Consider the following 20,500-nt stretch of genomic DNA (forward strand, 5'->3'; position numbering starts at 1 on the left):
GAAGATTAGACTTTATCTCAATGACCAGCAAACAATCATGAGTAATAATTAGATCTGAAATACCTCTGCAGTATCTTGTTGGAACACTCACTGCCAGCCTTGCTTTCAACCCTACACCCTAAAGAAAGCTGTAACTGAAGTTTTATAGAAAAGTGACTTGCAAGAGTTACCCCCACAGCACTCGATCTTCTCTTAAGTCTCATCAGCATGTATAATAAAATGTTTGCATTTCCAATGAAAAAATCCAACCTGAGACAGGAAAGGCTGTTAACAATATCATAATTTAAAATGTTATCACACACATTGCCTAGGAATAGAGGTTAGATGTGACAATTTTCCTTAGCAATATTAATCAGACTAATTACTTCATTTTTCTTACAATCTAAGAAACTAATGATTTTGCTATTTTTGTAAGGAGATGTCTGCCTATAACAAAAAGTACTGATGACTGAAGATAAGCGGATTTAAGACGAAAGAAATCCAACTCTGAATTATCTATTACTTTGACATCACAGTGCTAGAAAAAAAAAATGAAACATCACTTCCTGAATTGTATCCACTTTAGTCACATTTTGTTATAGATGTCAGTTCTGTCAGAATATCATCTGTCAAAATGAATTAGTGCAAAATTTAGTAGTTCACTTTTAACCAGGAGTAAGATTGTAATGGCATTTCAATTTTCCTTCATCCTCTTGTTAGGACTTGATAAATGCACTCTCACAAGCACTGCTGCTCATCTGACATGATGTTTGCACTCTGATTTAACAAATCTGAAGAAAATGCAAGGGCAGAAAGCTTTCTGGTTTCCTTAACGTTTCTCGAGATCTCTGCAAACCATTTTTTTCTTGACAACTTAATTTGAGTGGATTAGTAAGGGTTTTTTCTCTTTTATTCTGAGTGGATATTCATATTAACAGATGTTGATGAACATAAAACACAGTGTCAATGAAAAACATCTGGAGCACTTCTGTATGTTCGTGTATGTATAAAGAGCAAGACAGATGAACTGATTTTGTCTCTTACAGATGGGATGCTATGAAGTTGGTTTTTTTAACCACAAATGACCATTTTTTCTTTCTTTTCTCATAGAGTTATGTCAGAACACTACACTTGGAATAGACACTTCCCCTGAGAAAACTGCTGTGCTTACCATCCTTGGGAAACAAATGCCATTGATTCTCCAATGCAAAACCCAACTGTAGGCACAACTAAAGGCACAACAATGACTCAAGTGGCCAAATGTTGACTGGGTAATCTTTCTGAGCAACCCTATTATAGATTTTCCATCTTCTGAACACACAGCACCACCAGCCATCTGCTACAGAGGGAGCTCTGTAACTGGAGCCGGCTCAAAGTTAGTCAAAAGCATTAGTGGATGGGAGGAAGGGCCCTGGGATTCAGGACAGGGTGAAAGCTTTGGGGCAGCAGGTTGATTGCCCCTGGCAGATCCTAAAATGTGGATGCCAGCAGCCCTGACCACTACTCTTGGGAGCTGTCATTCCCACAGCAGCAGCTACTGCCTCTTGTGTCATCTCCTGCCCTTAATGACACCAACCAGCTTTGCCTGCCAGAATAAGCACAGTCAAACTGGGCAGCAGAGCTGGGCCTTCCTCTGCATCTCCAAGTAATCCCTCCTAGCCACCTTCTTTGCTTAGATCTGAACTGGCCTTCCTCTTATGGAAAAAATGAAATTATGCCATTTTGTTGGTGATATTGCAGTCCAAAAGGTAACAGAGAAACTTTAGAAGCTGGGAATTTCGGAAAAGAAAGAAAGAAAAAGAAAGGATCATGATGATGGATCAGTGCTAGAAGGGATTCTGCAGAACAGAAATAATCATTTAATAAGTTTTTATTTTCTGTACTTTGGGAAAGAGACAGATAATGTATACATACCAGAAGATGATGACGGTGTTGATGGGGATGATGAATGGCAATTTCCCTTCCCAACTCAGAAGGAAATCAAGTGGCAGCTCCAAAAGGCAGGCATTTTTAAATGGATGTGTTCAGATAACTTCTGACAGAAGTTGCTGACGAGCCTCTGAACTACTAGAAACTATTTTCATTAGCTGTTGGAAGTTGTGAAGTTCTAGAGGACTGCAACAAAAGCAGTGTTGTGCAATATTTAAAAGGATAAGTGAGCTAACCTTAGTAATTACAGGTCTGTCAGCCTGACATCCATTTTGGACAAAAAAACAGGTTATTTTGTCAGCTGACATGGAATTTGTCTACAAAAAAAATTAAGGCAATGGGGCAATGTAAGAGTTGCCAATCACTACATGTATGTGGAAACTAGGTGTTTCCAATACAGTTATTCAAATCATCTTTTATCACTGGATTTATAGTCTTGGTTATCAAAAGTAATATTGGCAATGCAATACAGTTCAGTTTCCACAGTACATCTACCTTCATTTTGCATGACATCTTGGCTATGAAGCTGGAATGACAAGAATCAGTACTGCAGATATAAAAAGATTAAAGTCTGGCTGGTAGGTTTCAACATATACTTGCAGTAAAGGAATGCTAATTGAGTGGGTGTCTCTTTATTGTGTCCCATAAGGATCTGTTCTTAGATTTTACAGGTTAACATTAATCAGTGACCTGGAAAAACAAAAATACAAAAGCATTACCAATAACATTTGCAAATGACAGAAAGATTGGGAGACAAGTTATCAATGCAGCCTGATCTAGGTTAATCAGTAAACCGGACATAGACAAAGAAATGCACAGTTAAATACACACATAAATTTAAACTTTCAGGAACTACAAATGCTGCACATATGGAATCTTGAAGTCCATCACGGGATGCAATAACTGGCTTGGTAATTATAATAGATAAGCACTGAAGGTGATGCTGTGGCTAAAAAAACAATAGAATTGGGGTTTAGTTATGTAAATAAATATAGTACTGTAGTAACAGAGAGATTATACTACCTTAACTCTATTTCACAGTATTACAACTGCCTCTGCACTGATATCCAGCATTACAAGATAATGGAACAATGGTGAAATCTCAAAGAGTAGCTATCAAGATCATGAGAGACAGGAAGATGTGACTTTAAGCGAGCTATACAAGGGCAGAGTCTCCTTCTCAGATCAAAACCAAACAAACTCCATAGCAACATTCAAAAGTAAAGTATTAAGCAGCTTTTAAGTGTAAAAGGAATTAAATTTTAGAACTGCATTTCAAGAGAACTATTGGTATTAAGGAACTTACCAGGCATGATTTCAAAGTGGATTAAGTTGCACACATACAACTGTACAATGTAAGGAAACCTTGAAGAAGATGCTTGGAGAACTGTGTGATTTTTGAGTTGGACTGTGTCTTGGGAAACTTCTGCTCAAGTGGCACTAAGGCTATACCTCTGTCTCTACTCTGCATTCCTAAAATACGTCTCCTATTTCAAAGCAGTTGAAGTTCTCATAACACCACAACTTCTACAATGCTTGGGAACATCTTAAAAATGGAGAAACTTTCCAACTGAAGTGTATGAAATGTCATTTATCTGTAATATATTCCTATATCTCATCAGCACAGTTGGTCACAAAGGTATCCAGGCTACTTAAGCACAAAGCATGCAATGTAGGAATTGTCCATACGAGTGCTCTAGGCTGTAAATCAAGATTAAATAATTTTACACTTCTAAGTCCTTGAGTGGCTAGAGTTTGAAATGCTAATGCCATTATCTCTAAGGTATCAGTTGTGAAAGTTTCAGTGTGATGTTACAAACTCAGTGAGGCCTCTGCAGACATAAAAGTTCAAATCAAGCAGTTCAGCATTTAGAGCACTCATCAGAGAAGTGGGCAATATAGCTTCAATTTCAACATGAGAGGGTAAAAAAATACATCACTGAATAAGGTGTTTCTTGAGCTGGACTCTACTGGATCTGGCTGCAATGGAGTGAACTTTCCTCATGGCAGCCTGTATGGGCTGTGTTTTGGATTTGCAGCTATTTGGATTCACTCCAGTTCTACCTATTATCTCCCCTTGTCCCCTTGGTACAGAGGGGGAGGAGGGAGTTAGTGGCTGTGTGGGTGGTTGGCCACTGCTCAGGGTCAATCCTCCACTTGGAATAACAAACACAGAATTAGTTCCTGCAAAATACTGCAGTGTCACATTTGACAATAATGCTTCAAAAAATGGTATTCTCATCTTCTCAGGGTAAAGTTGATCCAAAACCTCTTCAGTTAGTGTGATATGAGTTAACATTTATAATAAGAACCCCTATCATGTGTCCTTCCTTGTGTCTTGAGAGCGCCCCAGGATAAAACATTTTCTTAATGTTGAAATAATTTCAGTTGTCCAAATTACTTTTCCATAATAAATACATTAATGAATCATTCATCTCTACAGCTAAGGTGCAGACACTCACCATTTCAAGCTGTGTTAGGCTTAAGGTAAAACACTTCTTGTTTTGTTTTGTTCTCTTCATGTAACTGTGACACATATTTAGATCCCTCTTTTCTACTGGGTCTCCTCCTAATTAGCAGTGAAGCAGAACTTCTTACTACATACAGAACTTAAATGCTCTGAATAAAATCAAAGTTGCAGAAATTAAGGGTAAGGCATCTGTGCTTGCAAATGTGCTCCAGCCCTTTCCTCTTTTTTATTAAAATGTATCCTTTTGCCTATTGGTGCTCCTGAGTACAGTATAGAGAGCACCCTTTTCCCTTTATTCTAAGTAACAATGGCCTTTGTCACCACAAAGATCATTAGTAGCAGCATAAAGTTTCCCTGAGATTCAAATTCAAATATACATTACAATAGAGCAATTCTTTATAAAGATTTACATTTTTAGGATGTATCCCTGAAGACTCTCTACACAAGAATAAGGCAAACTGAAGTAATACTGTTTCTATTAGTAAGATGCACAGACCTTCCCTCGGGTTTTGTGTTTTATAACCCTCTTTCCTCATATACAGGTACATTTCACTTATATGCATGTATATTTGCCTTGAAATTGTATAATAATTAAAACATAACTTCTTCCTACAGAAATCAGTGGCAAATCTTCAATGGACATCAATGAAATCAGATTGAAAGGTAATTTTACTCTTATATTAAAATAATCCAGAGAAATAAAAAGCTAATTATGATCTAATTGTAATGACTACAAAGGATTTTTCAAATTCTTTGCCTATCTGGAAACTAAGCTTGCAGGTCAGCTAGGCATTTGGTTTTTTTCAGTCTAAAGAAAATGCACTTGCCATTGGCTTAGGGAATGATTCTGTGTGGTTCAGAGATGCTTATGCCTAGTTTTTCAAACTGGTGAATTATGTTAAAAACATGAAAAGAACAGCACTGAAGATGAGTGATTTTGCAGTACTTGTGTGCTTTTCTAGAAGCACTACCTTCTGAAAACAATGAAAAGTCAACTGAGCTTTTGAGAGACTGTCCTAAGTTTCAATATAGATTCTGAGACACAGGCCTGGGAGAGGAAGATGTAGGAAAGACTAGGAAGCAACATAAAGAAAGGTACAGGCTATGAGTATTATGGGATGGGATGATGAGACCAGAAGTCAGAGCTAGAGCCAGTTAGAAGATGCCTATAGGATATTTTCCTTTTTCTAAGGTGCTGATTCAGCAACAGCAAATGATTCAACAAAAATCCTATCATATCCACAAATTTCTCCCCAAAACAAGGCAGCCCAGTGCCTTTTCACAGTAGCTCCCAGTCACCTTCTGTATGCTGCTGGCTAGAAAATGAAACCTGCTTACTAAGAAATGAAGCACACACAGTGCTTATTCTAAATATGATCTATATATTTTTTTTAAATTTCTGTTTCACAAAACATTGTGTGTTCTGAGTTTTAAATTCATATATGTTAGAGGCTAGACAACTTAAGATAGTGTCCTTGAAGTTGAATGTCTGTACAAATATAAGAAGCCTGGCAACACCAAAAAGCCAATAGCCTTTTACGTCAGAAGTCTTTGTGTGATGGAGACACAGAAGTAGTTTCTTTCTTTTTCTGCTTTGTGTGTTATTTTCCTGCATGTATTATGATAAAAGAGCTGTCTAAGGTCAAAAATTTAAGCACATACAAATTAGCACTCCAAAATTATTCATTATAAAAGAGAGAGGGAAAAAATCCAGGTGACATTTACCATAGTGTAATCCAGTATAGCAAATGAGTAATTAGAGCAAAACAAACAAAATACTTTAAAATAAATCATAGTTTTTTGCATGGTTAAATACAATTAAGTTTCAACACTCAGTTGGCTGCCTACTTACCTTGATCTTCTATTCATAAAATTAGAAAATAATTAGAAATTAGAAAGCCAAGCTAATCAGTTACTTCGGCACTCCACTTTAAATTAAGAAAGACAGCAGCAACTAACTGTCACTTCAAAACAGCACATCTAAAATCCTGCCCTTTTTCTCTAGTGGGTTGCAGCCTGTCTTTATTTAACCCACTCATCAGTCTTCATAATCCCTTGATATGCACAATACTAAGGCTCTTTGGTTTCCCCCTAGACTAACCCACTGCAGAGTCCCCTACCAGGCTTATAAATGTCTGCTTTATCAGCAGAAAGCCTGTCTTTAATGTGAGATAAGCACACCAGGCCTTATCTTGTAAAGCACTGGGCACTATTGCAATGCCAGCTACCCCCAGAAACTGTATTGTCTAAGTGTGTGGTTAATTCTTGCCCTCCATAATTCAAGTGCTTAAAGTTAAGATAACATTCACATGCCATTTGGGATCAAGCAAAAGCATTCTGCACCTTACAGGATCATCACACAGCATCATCACAGCTAAATTTCAGTCAGTAGCTCCTATTGACTTTGTTAAAGCCAAACCATAGTTCTGAATACAGATGTTTTACCAGAACTTTGAAGACACTCTTATTATTCAGATGTCCTCAGGATATGAACTATAAAAAGCAGTGATGTGACTTTGGATATTCGTGGTACCAGTACATTTCTGTTTCTCACTTCACAGACAACAACACATCTATGATAAATGTGGAATGCATTATTTCACATATATTTGGACTCCATAGAAAAGTCAGAAGTAGATGTGACAAGGACAAAGGATTTTACAAACATGGCTAGACTCTAAGTTGCCTTGTAAAAGGACATTAAGATGTTCATTGCATGAAGGGATTGTGTTATAACATGTTGGTTGGGATCTGAAACAACCAGAAAATATTTATGTTCATATTATATCTGTTAAAATTAAAACAAATATTCAGAAATTCAACACTGAATTAATTTCTAGAAAAACTGCTGGGTAAAAATGTTAATTAACCTAGCTGTCAATTTCCTGTTTTCTTTCACAGTGGTTTTTTTTCTTTTTTCATTTACTTTGCATGGGCTGTCACATGAATTAAAGCATTTTAGGTACAAAGCAGTATTCTAATTAGTGAGACCACTGGAAAATGTCATTGCATCTTTTTAGAAAACTTACTGTTTTCTTCAGTCACAGGGGCCAACATCTTTGTCACCAGTAAGAGAATAAGTGAAGTATAAATTCCACACGGAAATGGAAATTTCCCCCAAGCAAACAAAACCAATAGGAGCTGGGGCTCTGCAGTCTAAGGGCAAAATGCATTACAGGCACCAACTGCTGATGAGAGGACAAATACTAACTTCAAATACTGCATGTAAACTGAAATAGTGGTCTGACTTTGAATGATGGAATTATTTTGTCCTGAGTGTCTCTTCCTCTACAATCAGTATCCACAGCACATGATACTTTGGATGTTCGTAGGCAGCTGAATAAGCCCAATATTAAGCTACTCTTTAAATAAAACATTTTTGTCACCTCCTTACATAATTAAAACTATCCACAAATGACCAAGATTTAATGACAAAAGAAGTCAGCTCTTACTATCTGACTACCAATCAAATCCCAGCCCATACATTTGCTCCAGATGCAACTGCACTGTGTCCGGCGAGATGCATTTCAAATAAAACTGTTCTGGAATATCTGCAGCTAAATTTGATTAGACAACATCAAAAGTTTGAACTTTCCTCAGTCATTTGTCTCAGTGGTTAATCACCAGCATGAGTGAAAACACAGGTCTTTTTTCTAATTGGAATGTGTTGGCTTACCAGCCATCGGTGCTTGCTTTGCATGTAGCCATTAGGATGAAGAGCCCTGTAGTTCCCAGTGGCTTTGTTTGCTTGGAGGAAATGAGGCATTTTTGATAAATCAAGTTGTATCTCCTTTCGAAAAACCAGACAGATGAAGCTGATTTAGCTTCCTGCTACTAAGCACTTTTTTCAGCCCTCAAATAATTCAGTTTTATCCCTATCTCTTTTCAATATTTTAATATTGGTTTTTAAAAGTTGACAACAGAACTGAACAAATACCAAAATTAAAAGTAATTATCCTTAGATTGAGGTTCCCACTTTCTCAAGGATGGCATTAGCTCTTATGGGAAATTAGGGAAATTTTTATGTAGTTCCTCTATAATCATAAAGTGTACTTAGGACTTCTTTCAAGGACACAATTCTCCTATGTAAGCTGCACATGTGCTTTATTCTGTATTTATGGTTGACATTTGACTGCATTGGAATGCATTTTCCCAGACTGGGCCTACCTTGCCAAGAGATTTGAATCTTCCCTTTTCTCACCATTAATTGCCATTTCACAAATCTGTATGTCTTGTCAGCAATTATGCTTAGTATATCATTGATGAAGACGGTGAGGTATTAGACTCTTTGTCAAGCTCTCTGCATAATCTTATTTGATGATCACCCTTTACTTCCTGAGATCAATGTGTGGAGTTTAAATTTATGGGACATCTGTTTTCCTGACATTGCACAGTGCTTTTTTAATAAAAATATTCTGTAATACTGATTCAGTGCCTGAAAAGAAACCTAAGATACTTCATCTGCACTTTCAATCTGTAGCTACCAAGTTTGCATATTCATCAGGGAATAAAATCAGGTTTGTTTGAGAAGAGCTATTCTTCACAGTGTCACACTGATTGGTTTTAATTTAATTACAAGTTTTTGTCAGCTGAAGTCTGCATCACCATCTTGTTATTTTTCTGGGGATTGCTGTCTTGGTAGCCAGAGCTGTCTGGCATAGCTCATTTGTCTTTCATGTTTGGATTTTTGGCATAACTCAACACTGTCCATTTTTGGCTGTTCTGTAATACATTGAAATCAATATTCGTTGACTCACTCAGCTTCACAGCATCAGTTTTGCACATTACTGTCTCAACACCACTTTTACTACATTCTTCTCCTACCCTTTTTCAGGATGCCAACATTGAAGGACATGATTGGGCCATGGTTATGGGCATATGTTTAATAGAGTATTGTTTACCTCTTTCTGAGTTTGGTGACAAATCCATAAGGAACTCCTGGAGAACTTTCCTGTTATTGTAATCTCATTTGCAGGTTGGCACTGTGTGGGAAGGGAAGGAATTCTGGCTCTAGGTGACACACACTGGCACCGTGTCATTTAGTATGCCAAGACTGAGCTGTCAGATGTTGGTGCCCAAACTTGACAGTGGACAAAGAATGGTTTGAGTTGTGCAGGTATCCACCCAAAAGAGGAAGGCTAAGCCTATTTAACAGGGAATGCAGTGACAGTTAAGAGCCACAAGTGTAGTGCCTTGAGGGTGGAAGGGAACAAGAAAGGACTAAGTGGTACCCAGTCTTCCAGGGCTGCTGTCAGGGCTGATGTCTGGCTCATTCCCCCTTCTCAAAATCTTCAACACTTTTGTTCCAGTGGAGCAACTGTCCCAGCTCAGCACTTTGCTTCATACAGCTGATAGCTGTAGAGTTTTTAATTTGATCCTGAATTATCCTCCTAGGAAATATGGCCTGGCAACTAAGAGCATCCTCCAAAAGAATGCTGTCAGCCTGCTACTGTAACCCTTTCTGAATAGTTCAATAGGAGTGGATTTTTACTTTCCAGTCTCTCAAATAATCCTACAATTTTCCAGTGCTCACAATACAGCATTTCTTAACAGTACTACCAATATTCATTTTCACATATTTTCTGTTCTGGCAAGAGACTGAGATGTACTCATGTGCAGCTTGCAGTCAGAGAAATATGTTCTCATTAGGAGGATCACCAATTTCAATACCCAGCACAAACTTCTACATGCCAAATTTCCATTTGCTGAAGCCGCTCCACAACACCAGGTGGGTAAGAAAGGCTTATAAACAAGCTTGAAAGGTTTTCTCACTTCCTGGCAATTAATTGCAAATTTATCTTTTATATTCTACTCCACCTAGGAAAAGATATTCAATGTTCAATGGAGCCTGGCCAAACATTTTAAGAGAGTATTTATGGACACTTATTCACATTTCTAATGGTTGTCATTTCAGCAATATTCATGTCTGGTTCTTATTGCTGTTTTCCAGGATGAGTTTTGTTTGAATAAATTTTTGAGAAATTACTAGCCTGTACAAACCCATCTGTATCCACAGATGAATAAGGATGAAAGTTGCTGGTGAAACAACTGTGTTTAAGAAAATGAAGGTTTTTTCCTCAAACATTTTGCAAAGGGAAGCAAGTGTTAAATTTGCTGGGGAACTTGTATGGGAAGAACTAGATTCAACCTTCTTCTAGCTGGAAGGAAAAATTTATGTATCTGAATATCCTCTAACATCTGTACAAATCCAATAAACACAGGTTTTTTTCGCACAATTTTACACTACTTTCAATTAATTATGGCACACGCCTAGATGTGGGATTCACAGCCCCTGTGGATTTTTATGGCTTTCTGAGAAATTTCAACTCAATAACCTGAAAAGACAACATCTGATGTCCGTGCTGAGCCCCATTCAGGATCCATTGGACTCAACAGAGGGCCAACAATTAATTTCAATGGATATTGGATCAGGAGTCTTACAGCTACACTTGCTCTCTGCACCAGCACGGGACATGATCTTCTCTGCTTTGTCTACGAGAACTGCCAAATGCCCATGCTTACAACATTACTGCCAAATTCCCAAGGGACTTATAAATCATTGATGGCTGTTAACATAATTCAAATATCCTTTAAGAAATACATTTGTTTATAAAAATATTCAAGAGAGATTCTGAATGAAAATTGTTCGAACAAAGGACCGCAACACCACAGATAACAATACAACTTTTCAGTAAAATGGAATATCTGTCACCTTGGTTTTTGATAGACACGAGACACAAGCAGTGGCTCAGCAGAAGAGGAAAAGATGGCTTGTGATGCACAATACCCATGCCACAAAATGTTACTAAGACGCTCTGGCTCTGTAGGTAGCACTGCCAGACTGTAGGTCAGACAATGAAAAATGAAGGCAAATCTTACATACTGTGTATTGATTTATTTTTCATGTGTTTCATGTGTTACTCATTTGCTCATTGAACTCACAAAGGAAGAAGCAACTCTTGATTTAGTCTTAAGCCATACAAAAATTGTTAAGACCTAACTATCCAAAAAGTAGTCTGCAATTTTGACTATACTTTAGTGATATCTGGACAGAAAAAAGCTGCATGTGACATGAAAAAAAACCCCAGTATAAGTAATGTTTAATTCAAAGTAAAATAAATTATATCAGAATGAGAAAGCTAATTTCAAGGACATTAAAAGAAGTAGGCAAAAGAGTGAAATATGAACAAATCCCATGAAGACTAGTCAGGAGTATATAAGAGGCTGAGAGCCAAAGTTCCAAAAAGATCAAAAAAACTGGCATGATAAAGCAGAAAAGTAAATTTCATCATGCTATTAAAATAAACAAAACAAAATAAATAAAACAAATACTTCGAAAAGTCTAAGTTGTGTCCTAATGAGGGAAAGAGAATAGAGTATACCTTGACTATTGAAATATAAAACCACAAAAAACCAAGATGAAACAATACTGAGACATAAAGGAATAGAATTTAATAACCCACCATTCTTCAAATATTCAAGAAATGGGAAACTTGCCTGATATTCAGTGATAACTAATTATATAAAGAGAGCACTCAGGGAAGATAAAACCACAACAGAAAAGTTAAATTAATTCTCTCAGTCTGCACTGCCTGAAAAGGCGGATAGGACAGTTCTCACACAAAGGTCATTCCATATGTGGGATAGAAATGAACCATTGTCTCAGAGTGTCAATAGAATGTATTTTAGAACAAATCCAAATTCATAAGGTGGACTTCAACAAATTTCCAATGCCAGCTAATTTTCTATTGTGGCATGTTAACACCAGTAAAAGGGGCCTTAGCACAAAAACAAGCGGTAAAGTAGAAAAAGCAATTTTATATATTCACGTATCAGTTTTCATTTTTAACTGAATTTATAGGGAGTAGAGAGGCATAGCATGTAATCCAGTGAACAACCGACACGGTATTTCTGCAGACTTTAGATATTTCTTCACAAAGCTAATTGGCAGGAACAACAACAAAACAGTATTAAGGTACAAATAAATAAATATGCCATATCAGGGAAAAATTAACATAACTTTTCAGAAAAAAACCACATACCTCAGAAGCTCATTAGACTTCTGTTTTGGAGCAGGTAACCCTGTGAATAATACAATCACTATAGAGTACTTAGGATTTAAGAAAGCTTTTGGTGAGGTCACTTATTAAAGTCTCTGACAGAAATAGAGGTAATACGAGATACAACAGAAGGTCCTGGATTAATATTTGGCTAACAGATAGGAATCAAAGTGTAGGAAATAAAATTTGTGTTAATAAATTAAGGGTAACACACATGAGGATAACCCTGTGTGTGATGGCCTCTGAAGTAAGCCTTACCATTTAAGAACAAAGTTTTGTGGTAATTTTAAGATATTTTCTGACGACATCCATTCAGTGCATGGTGGTAATTAAAAAAGTAGTGGACTACTGGAAGTTTATCAGGAAAGGTCTGAGAGCAATGCTGAAATTGTTACTTCACAAGGGAGTTTAACCATGGTGTACCCCCACCCTGAATACTGAATAGCTCTGCTTGCCCACATTTCATACTGGAAGTAGAAGTACAGAATAATGATCAGGATTAACAAATGATGAACAGTTTTGTATGAACTTCTGAAGGTAATGCAGTTATCAAAGAATAGTTTTAAGTGAATAACAGGAAACATTTGTTCACACAAGATACTTATTAATTTATAAGATTGAGGGAGAACTTTACTGTGAGTGTTACTGTGCCTGGGAACAGGCTGAGAGATTGTGGAATCTCCTCTCCAGGAGATATTCAAAACCCATCTGGACAAAATCCTGAGTAACGCGCTTTAGTGGACCCTGTTTGAGCAGGGAGGCTGGATGAGATGACTTCCAGTGGTCTTTTCCAATCTTAATCATTCTGTGATTTTGTGATGCTCTAGAGACCTAAGTATAAATGATACAAAATGGGATTGGACAAACTTCTAAAGGAAACCTTTGCTGGTGGCTGGTAGACCTAGGACTTGGGAACTTGCTACAGACTGGAACTGTGGAGGTATGCTCTGTCCTGCTCTTGTTTCTTTTCATATTCAGCCTCTCTCTCAACAGCCAACTTTCTGATGGCAAACCGGATATAGATTTGTTCTTTAAGATGCACATTAATAGTAATAGCAGTGTTTAAGGAAACACTATTGAAAAATTAGGCTGCAAACCTGAGCTGGTTACCCGCTGGATGGCATTTGTCCCTTGCACATCTCTCTCCAACCATCTCTGGCGATAACCCTTAGCATCCCTTAGATACCTACAGGTGACAGGACAATTTCTTTAGGTGCAATCAGGTCCAGTCAGTTCCTGGCCCTCCAGTTCAGACTCCAGGCACAGGTGTTAATTACTGCCATCTGTGACAGTGGCTAATGCAGCAAGCACACCTGCCACCCAGAAGATAAACTGAAATCCCTGTATTGCTTTGTGTGAGCACCAGTTAGTAACAACTTTGATCAGCATTTTTCTGGGCTGCATGTGGCAGGTGCAATGCTTCTGGGCTCTCACTGCAGTTCCCAGCTCACTGATGTATCAGACCCCTAAAGAATATTTCTCAATGGATGACACTGCTTCTAGTTATATTTTTATTCCACGTAGCTTTCTGTTTTCTGTTTGAAAAACCTTAGTGCAAGCACCTCCATGTTATGAACCACAGGTTTGAAGGTATATTTTAGAGGCATTTTCTCATAGCTTTTTGAGGAAGCTAAGTTTATTTAACATTTTTAAAAGTCTTCAGTGAGGCAAGAAACCTGACAGAGTTAACAAGAATTATAGGACATAGAAATCTGATAGCAAGGACATAATGTAGAAAAAAATAAAAGTAAAGCACAAATGAACCCATTGTGCTGACTGATAAATATGAACTCTAGCAGTATTGCTGAGAAGGCAGGCACAGGAGTTCGATGAACCTTTTGAGATTATTTAACTCATGCAGCTGCCAGTTGTGTAGTTGAAAAGCTATACTATTTGTGAATTTAGGAGCAATGCAAAGCAATATATCTTCAAGAAGGAATTTCTCTTGATGTCTACTGTCACCAACCATAATTTTTTCAACTTTAATCTATGTAAATGATTCTCCCAGCACCTTCTAATTAATACAATTAATGCATCCAACGTATATATACTTGTTTTGAAACTAATTTCTGCTTTTCTTGGGACATATGCCTCTCCCTTTTTTCTTGTCACAAAGCCTCTGAAGATGGTTAGTGAACTTAAACACAGAAAAAAATAGATTGAAATATGCATCTATGAACACTCATCTCAGCACAATTCACACCACTACATGAACTTAACCTTCAAGAGCATTTTTGTAATTGTTGGTGTCTATAGAAATATTGGCACACTCTAAAATTTCAAGCATTTGAACTGGAATTCCTTATCTCTCTTGCCTGACAATATTTTCACCAAAAAGTATTAATCACTGAGTGACACCATAGAATTAATAATAGAACATCGTTAGAAACACCTTCTGAGAAATTAAACACAATTTTATGAAAATCATTCCTTTGAGCAATTTGATCAATATAGCCCCACTTACCTTTAAAAAGAAGTATTATCTTCCAGCATATCTAAAGCTACTTTAGTGGGTTCTACTGAATGAATTTATTTCTCTTGAGATTTGCAATAAAGTGCAGGACTTGCTCCTTTCCACTCTCTTTCCAACATATATAACCATGTTTATGAGTTTCCTGTACAATGGACAGTGTGCAGCAGTCAGGTTATCAAAAATCATTGTGAATATAATATACTTAGCATCTACTTTGATGTGAAAGTCTTTACAGTTGTGCCATCTGCTTCATCATAGTTCATTTTAAGCCTTATACTCAAGAAGAAGGAACAGCCTGGCAATATGAATCTGATAAAATTTAATCAAGTCCAGAAACATCTCACTTTTCTCCAAAATTAATTTCTAACCAGCCCAAATTTGGTGCAACTTAATCATTCCATTTCCAAAGCTGCTTCTGCGAAGTCTGCACGTCAATCTGTTGGAATGGAAATTTTGTTTATAAAGGGGTATTTGTACAATAAAGAGTAAGCATGGTCCATACATTGCAAACAGCATTCAAAGGAATCTGTGCTGTACATTTAGATTTTGTTTTCACAGAATCAAAAATCTCACATACTTTTTATGTGGCTAACAGGTAGGTAATGATTTAAATGAAAAGCCAGGTACAGGTGCCTAGTATTTCTATTTGCTTATCCAGAAGTGGTGTACTTAGAAGAAGAGATGATAAAAGGGCTACTTACACCATCATCTCTCCTGCTCCATGTACAAGAGGAACAGGTAAAAGTGAGGGATTTGGTGGAGACTTCATGCTGATCACTAGCCAGGGTGCAGGTGTCTTGTGGGTTTTGGAAGTCAGCATAACCTACATCAATCTCATAACCATTCTGCATTTTCTGGGGGCAACCCCATTAATTTCTGTGCCTTCAGCATGAAAGCTGAAGTGCTTGGTATCTCTTGCCTTGTTCCGCAGGCAGCCTGGGGGCTCTTCTCCAGGAAGAAAGCATCCCCTGTAATTCTTCACCAAATCACCAGTGGCTGCCTGGTTTAAGTCGAGAATAATACCTGGCTCTGAAGTTATCTTGCAAAAGACCAGAATATCTCACTTGCAAAGTTACCCTTAGCAAGCATAGATCCTTCTGCCCTTATCACACTAAGGATTGTGCCCAGCTTAAGATATGTGCTTTCTGATGCCTTTGATTTCCTTAGGAAGCTTTGGCTCAAAGTTAAGCATCCACTTATGTGCATTTCAAGATAAGAATGATTTTCAAGCCTAAAACCTGAGATGTAGACACACCAAGAACTCCAACACTGAATTACCTTTGAAGAAAACTTAAAAAAATAATAGCCTTGAAAATCTTTGCAATTACTATATGGTCATACAGCCTTCCACTGACAGATGCACAGATTTGTTACAGCATTTAATGACTGTTGCCCACTCTGGAAAACACTGACTCTCATAATGGGCAACTATGCTCACCTGAGATACATAATAGAATAACCAAACACAGTAACTCCTTTCTTTCTTCTTTAATGTGGAGTTTTATGTGTCAATTTTTATGTCCAAGGAGCACCATGCTATGTGGACCTCTGAAAACAGGTTTTATTCACTCGCTGAGAAGTTTTTACCCAGGTGCAATGTTTATACATCTTAAACCACTGTGTAAAAACCCCAACAGGTCTGGCACATCTACGTGCAGCTTCATGTACCAGAGTGTAGAGACTGAGTGTAGTAACAAGTCATCATCACTAATTAATTACCATATCAACACAGGAAGAATAAACTTACATGTCAAATGAAAACTACTTAAAGACATCCTCCTATATGGATGACTTCTTTGTGTTCAATTCTTATGGCATGTGTAAGCTTCATGTTTAGAAACTTGGGCAACAAATTGTGTGGTATTCATTTGTGATTTTCATTAAAGCTGTAATTGTGTACCCAGGTATTGGTTTGGGCATTCAGCCAACTTAAGTTAGGCTGCAGTAGTAGAGGAAGGGTAAGCAGAGGAGTTAGATGGTTCAGGCTGGGAAAGGGCTCATCTCTCTGGGCAGTTTCAGTGACCCTACGCCGGGCCAGTGAGGACTGAGGAGCGTGGCTCGCTGACAGAGGCGGTCAGTCAGCTCAGTGGTCTCACTGCAACCCCTTGTGGCTGGGCGCCTGCAAGAGCTGAGCATTGCCCATCCCCATGAGAACCAGAGGTCAGGGCAGAACTAAGCAGCTTTTCTCTCTGGAGAGGGGCCCAAACTGGATCTGGAGTACCAGGAAGGGGAAGGAATTAACTTCTTCACAGTGACAACCTGTGCATTTCCTAGAAACATACCCCTTCCTCACAGTCCTTGTTGAAGAGATCCTCCAACCAGTGATGCCCTAGAATTCCTCCCAGCACATTTTGCAGCCCACCGTAAAGACAGTGTAGAGGCCTATGAGTAATTGTGGAGGAGGAATGTTTCTGACTACATTTTATCCCTGTATTTCCAAACATAGCGTGGATGGAGCAGCTCTGCTCACACAGACTGTTATTCGGAGTGGCTTTGTGTTGTCTGCAAAGAATGATTTCACCTTTAACAGTACAGTGAATGCATGGGGTTTGAAACAACAGAAATGCAACCATTTACACTGATTTTCATGAATACTAATTTCACTTTAAATAGAAGAGAAAAAATAATCTTTGGAATCTACTGAACAGCAATTGGGTGGGGGTCAATGACTTGTCTTTCTGGAAAGAAATGCAAAAGTTTAAGCTTGTTACATATTTTCAGTGACATTTTTGGCTTGAATTTAACAATAAGGGAATGACAGACAGAGATTAATAAAAAAAAAAGTAAATCTGAATCTCAAGCTGCATGATCTGCAAAATCCTTGTGACCTTTCCTAAGAGGAGAGTGCTGCCTTGTGGGCTATCCCGATTTTCAGAAGTATCACTTCAAAATCTTGCAACAATTATTTTTCATCAGTCAGTAACATTCATAAAAATAGGTATCTAATTAAAATTTCTCACAAGAAATGACTGAAGTTGCTACTTTTAATGATCTTTTTTTTTAAATGAACCTTCAGAAGATGTTCTCTTTTCCAAAAGAGGTAAGGCCCACTAATGTTAAGAGGAGTGAGACAAAGAGGCAGCCAGTCCCTCGAGGCAACTCCTCAGGCACAGTGAGTTAGCAGAGCTCCCCAGAGTGCCTTGAAGGGAGCGATGGCTATTTAAATCAACAAAGAATTTACCCCTTCCATGTTTATTTGTCATCCTGACCTTCCACAGGATCTAATCATATCTCTCAACAATAGAGAATCTTAATAGCTTATGTTGGAGTCTTACTAGCAGCTCATTTTCCTATCTGAACAGGGCATAAATTAACTGCAAATGTCAGGTCATTGCTTCATGCTCTCACTTGTCCCCCAGCTCCCTCAAATTGCAGTACTTTCTGGTTTTGGTGTCCAAATCAATCCAGTTCCCTTCTGAATGATGTAAATATGGAACTCTTCCTGGAGATTCTTTTATTTTTTCGTCACAATATATATTCTTACCTAATTTTACTTAGTCATCTCTGTGAGAATGCAAGGTGTGGAGTCAGCTCAGTAAGCAGAGGGAAACATAAATCAAATCTATACAAGAGATACACTCAGATAAACAGAATAGTTGCAAAGCTATAGCAATAATGTGGTCAGATTTGCATTTTTATACTTAAAAATCCCATTTTGAGGACCACAACTGGACTACAGGAATATCACAATAATATATCACAAGAGTTTGTTTTCTATCAAATGCAATTACTGCTGCAATTTATGTTGGTCCACCTAGCCTGGCTATAAACCAATGTCTCCTCTTTAAAATAACCTTACTCTTGCTATTTTTCTTTTGATATTTAAAATGAAGAAGACCTGTTGACTATGAACAGATTGTGCAGAGCGATAGCTTTGACTATTGCTCAAGCTGCATGCAAGCACACTTGCCCAGACTTCCTGGCAGGTGAGCCTCTGCCTGCCCTTTCTCACAGCACCTGGTTTTGCAGGGGCTACCTGGACAGGGGAGGGATTTTCAGGTTTCTTTCCTCTCTGTTCGCAAACCCAGAAAATCAGTTCACATGCAGCAAAGCCAGCAGCTTATCCCGGAGTCCCTGCCGACCCCTGATTCCGTTTTGCCAAGCTCCCCGCGATGGTAGCGACCGAGCGCATCAGCCCCACGGACTGACCGGCCCCACGGACCCGCCGGGGCCCAGCCGGAGAGGAGCGCTGCCCGCCCCAGAGCCAGCTGCTCACATCTGTTAACTTTTATTTAGAAACACGAGAACCACTCTGTGTGCGAATGGGGACAGGGCCGGGACCGCCGGGGAGACGCCCGATCTCTTGCGGGCATTGCTGCGCCGCCGAGCCCCGCTCCCGCTGCCCGCAGCCGGGGGTCCCTCCGCGCCGCCGGAACGGCACCCCCGCACCCCCCGCTTTTCCACGTTCGCTTCACGGTCTCCGCGGGTGGCAGCGGCCGGCGCTTTCCCGGGGCGGAGCCGCAGCCCCGGCGCCGGGTCCCGGCGGATGAGCCGGCACCAGCGCATCCTTGCGGAGCCGCCGCGGAGGGCGCAGCGCTCCAGGGCCCGGCCGGGGGGGCGAGGGCTGCCCCATACCCACCTTCCGTGTGGACGGCGGAGACGTAGGTCCAGTTGTAACGCTTGACGATGTCAAGCATGGCCCTGGCTTGCAGCGTGTCGGAGGGGACCACCCTGAGGAAGTACTTGTACAGTGTTTTGTCGCTCAGGTCGATGCTGGTGGCGGAGTAAGCGATCTGGGGGATGTCGAAGAGCTGGAGTAGATTTTGGACTTGGATAGCAACTGAGCTGGAGCCGGGGCCGATGACCCCCGCGATGGGCTTTTTCACTCTGGTCTGGGGCTGGGTCTGTGAATCGGAAATGCAGCGGGTGCCTCCGTCCTTGTCGTCCCTAATGGAGATGAGAGAGTCCCGTATGAACTCGATGCTCTGCTCCAGGGCCACGGAGGAGTGCCAGCAGGAGTCTCGGATCTCGCTGCCCAGAGTGATGTTAGGTAGCAGGACCGGGTCTGCGTTAATTTTATCCAAAGTGTGAAACATGGCTTCTACTCTCTGGATGCCGTATTGCTCCCGGATTTCCCCGCACTTCCTCTCGGGCACTTTCTCAGCCGGCGGCTGGTGATGGACAGAGAAGAGGGCCCCGATGATGACATCCCCGTCCATCCGAGCCACCGACCGCTGTGAGGAGGCTGCAGAGAGAAGAACCCTCCGACCACCACTCCTGGGCAGCACGTCCATCTCCAGGAGCAGAGCAGGGAAAAAGACCAGCAGCACACCAATCATTTTGTTGCACGATGTCATCCAGACCCAGGTTACGAATTTCATGGGCTCCCCTGGCCTGCACATGGTTTAAGGACATGTAGGAAATGGCATCTGCTTCTCCCTGACGACGGCCAAGTTGCTTCAAGTACCATCACAGCGAAGCCTCACAGCATCACTCTTGAAGGTGCCAAGACAGCCATCATCCTAGTGACTTTTAACCTGGTGGCATAGAAATAGGGGATAAAACGGGCTAACCGGGAAATAGATGTCAAACCTGAGCTCGATAAAGCAATCCCGCACAGAGATGGCTGCTTCGCAAATGCCCAGGGCA

At 39.6% G+C, this 20,500-nt stretch overlaps 1 protein-coding gene across 1 annotated transcript in view; it reads right to left on the bottom strand.

Moving 5' to 3' along the window:
• GRM1 (glutamate metabotropic receptor 1) overlaps positions 1–20,205 on the bottom strand; it is a 187,842-nt gene extending 167,637 nt beyond the window's left edge. The window contains exon 1 of the mRNA XM_069010433.1: positions 19,491–20,205. Coding sequence (XP_068866534.1) covers positions 19,491–20,190 — 700 coding nt within the window. The 5' untranslated portion in view covers positions 20,191–20,205. The remainder of the gene's footprint in view (positions 1–19,490) is intronic.
• Positions 20,206–20,500: the final 295 nt, after the last annotated feature.

The sequence above is a fragment of the Aphelocoma coerulescens genome, chromosome 3, assembly GCF_041296385.1.
Source record: "Aphelocoma coerulescens isolate FSJ_1873_10779 chromosome 3, UR_Acoe_1.0, whole genome shotgun sequence".
NCBI classification, from domain to species: domain Eukaryota; kingdom Metazoa; phylum Chordata; class Aves; order Passeriformes; family Corvidae; genus Aphelocoma; species Aphelocoma coerulescens.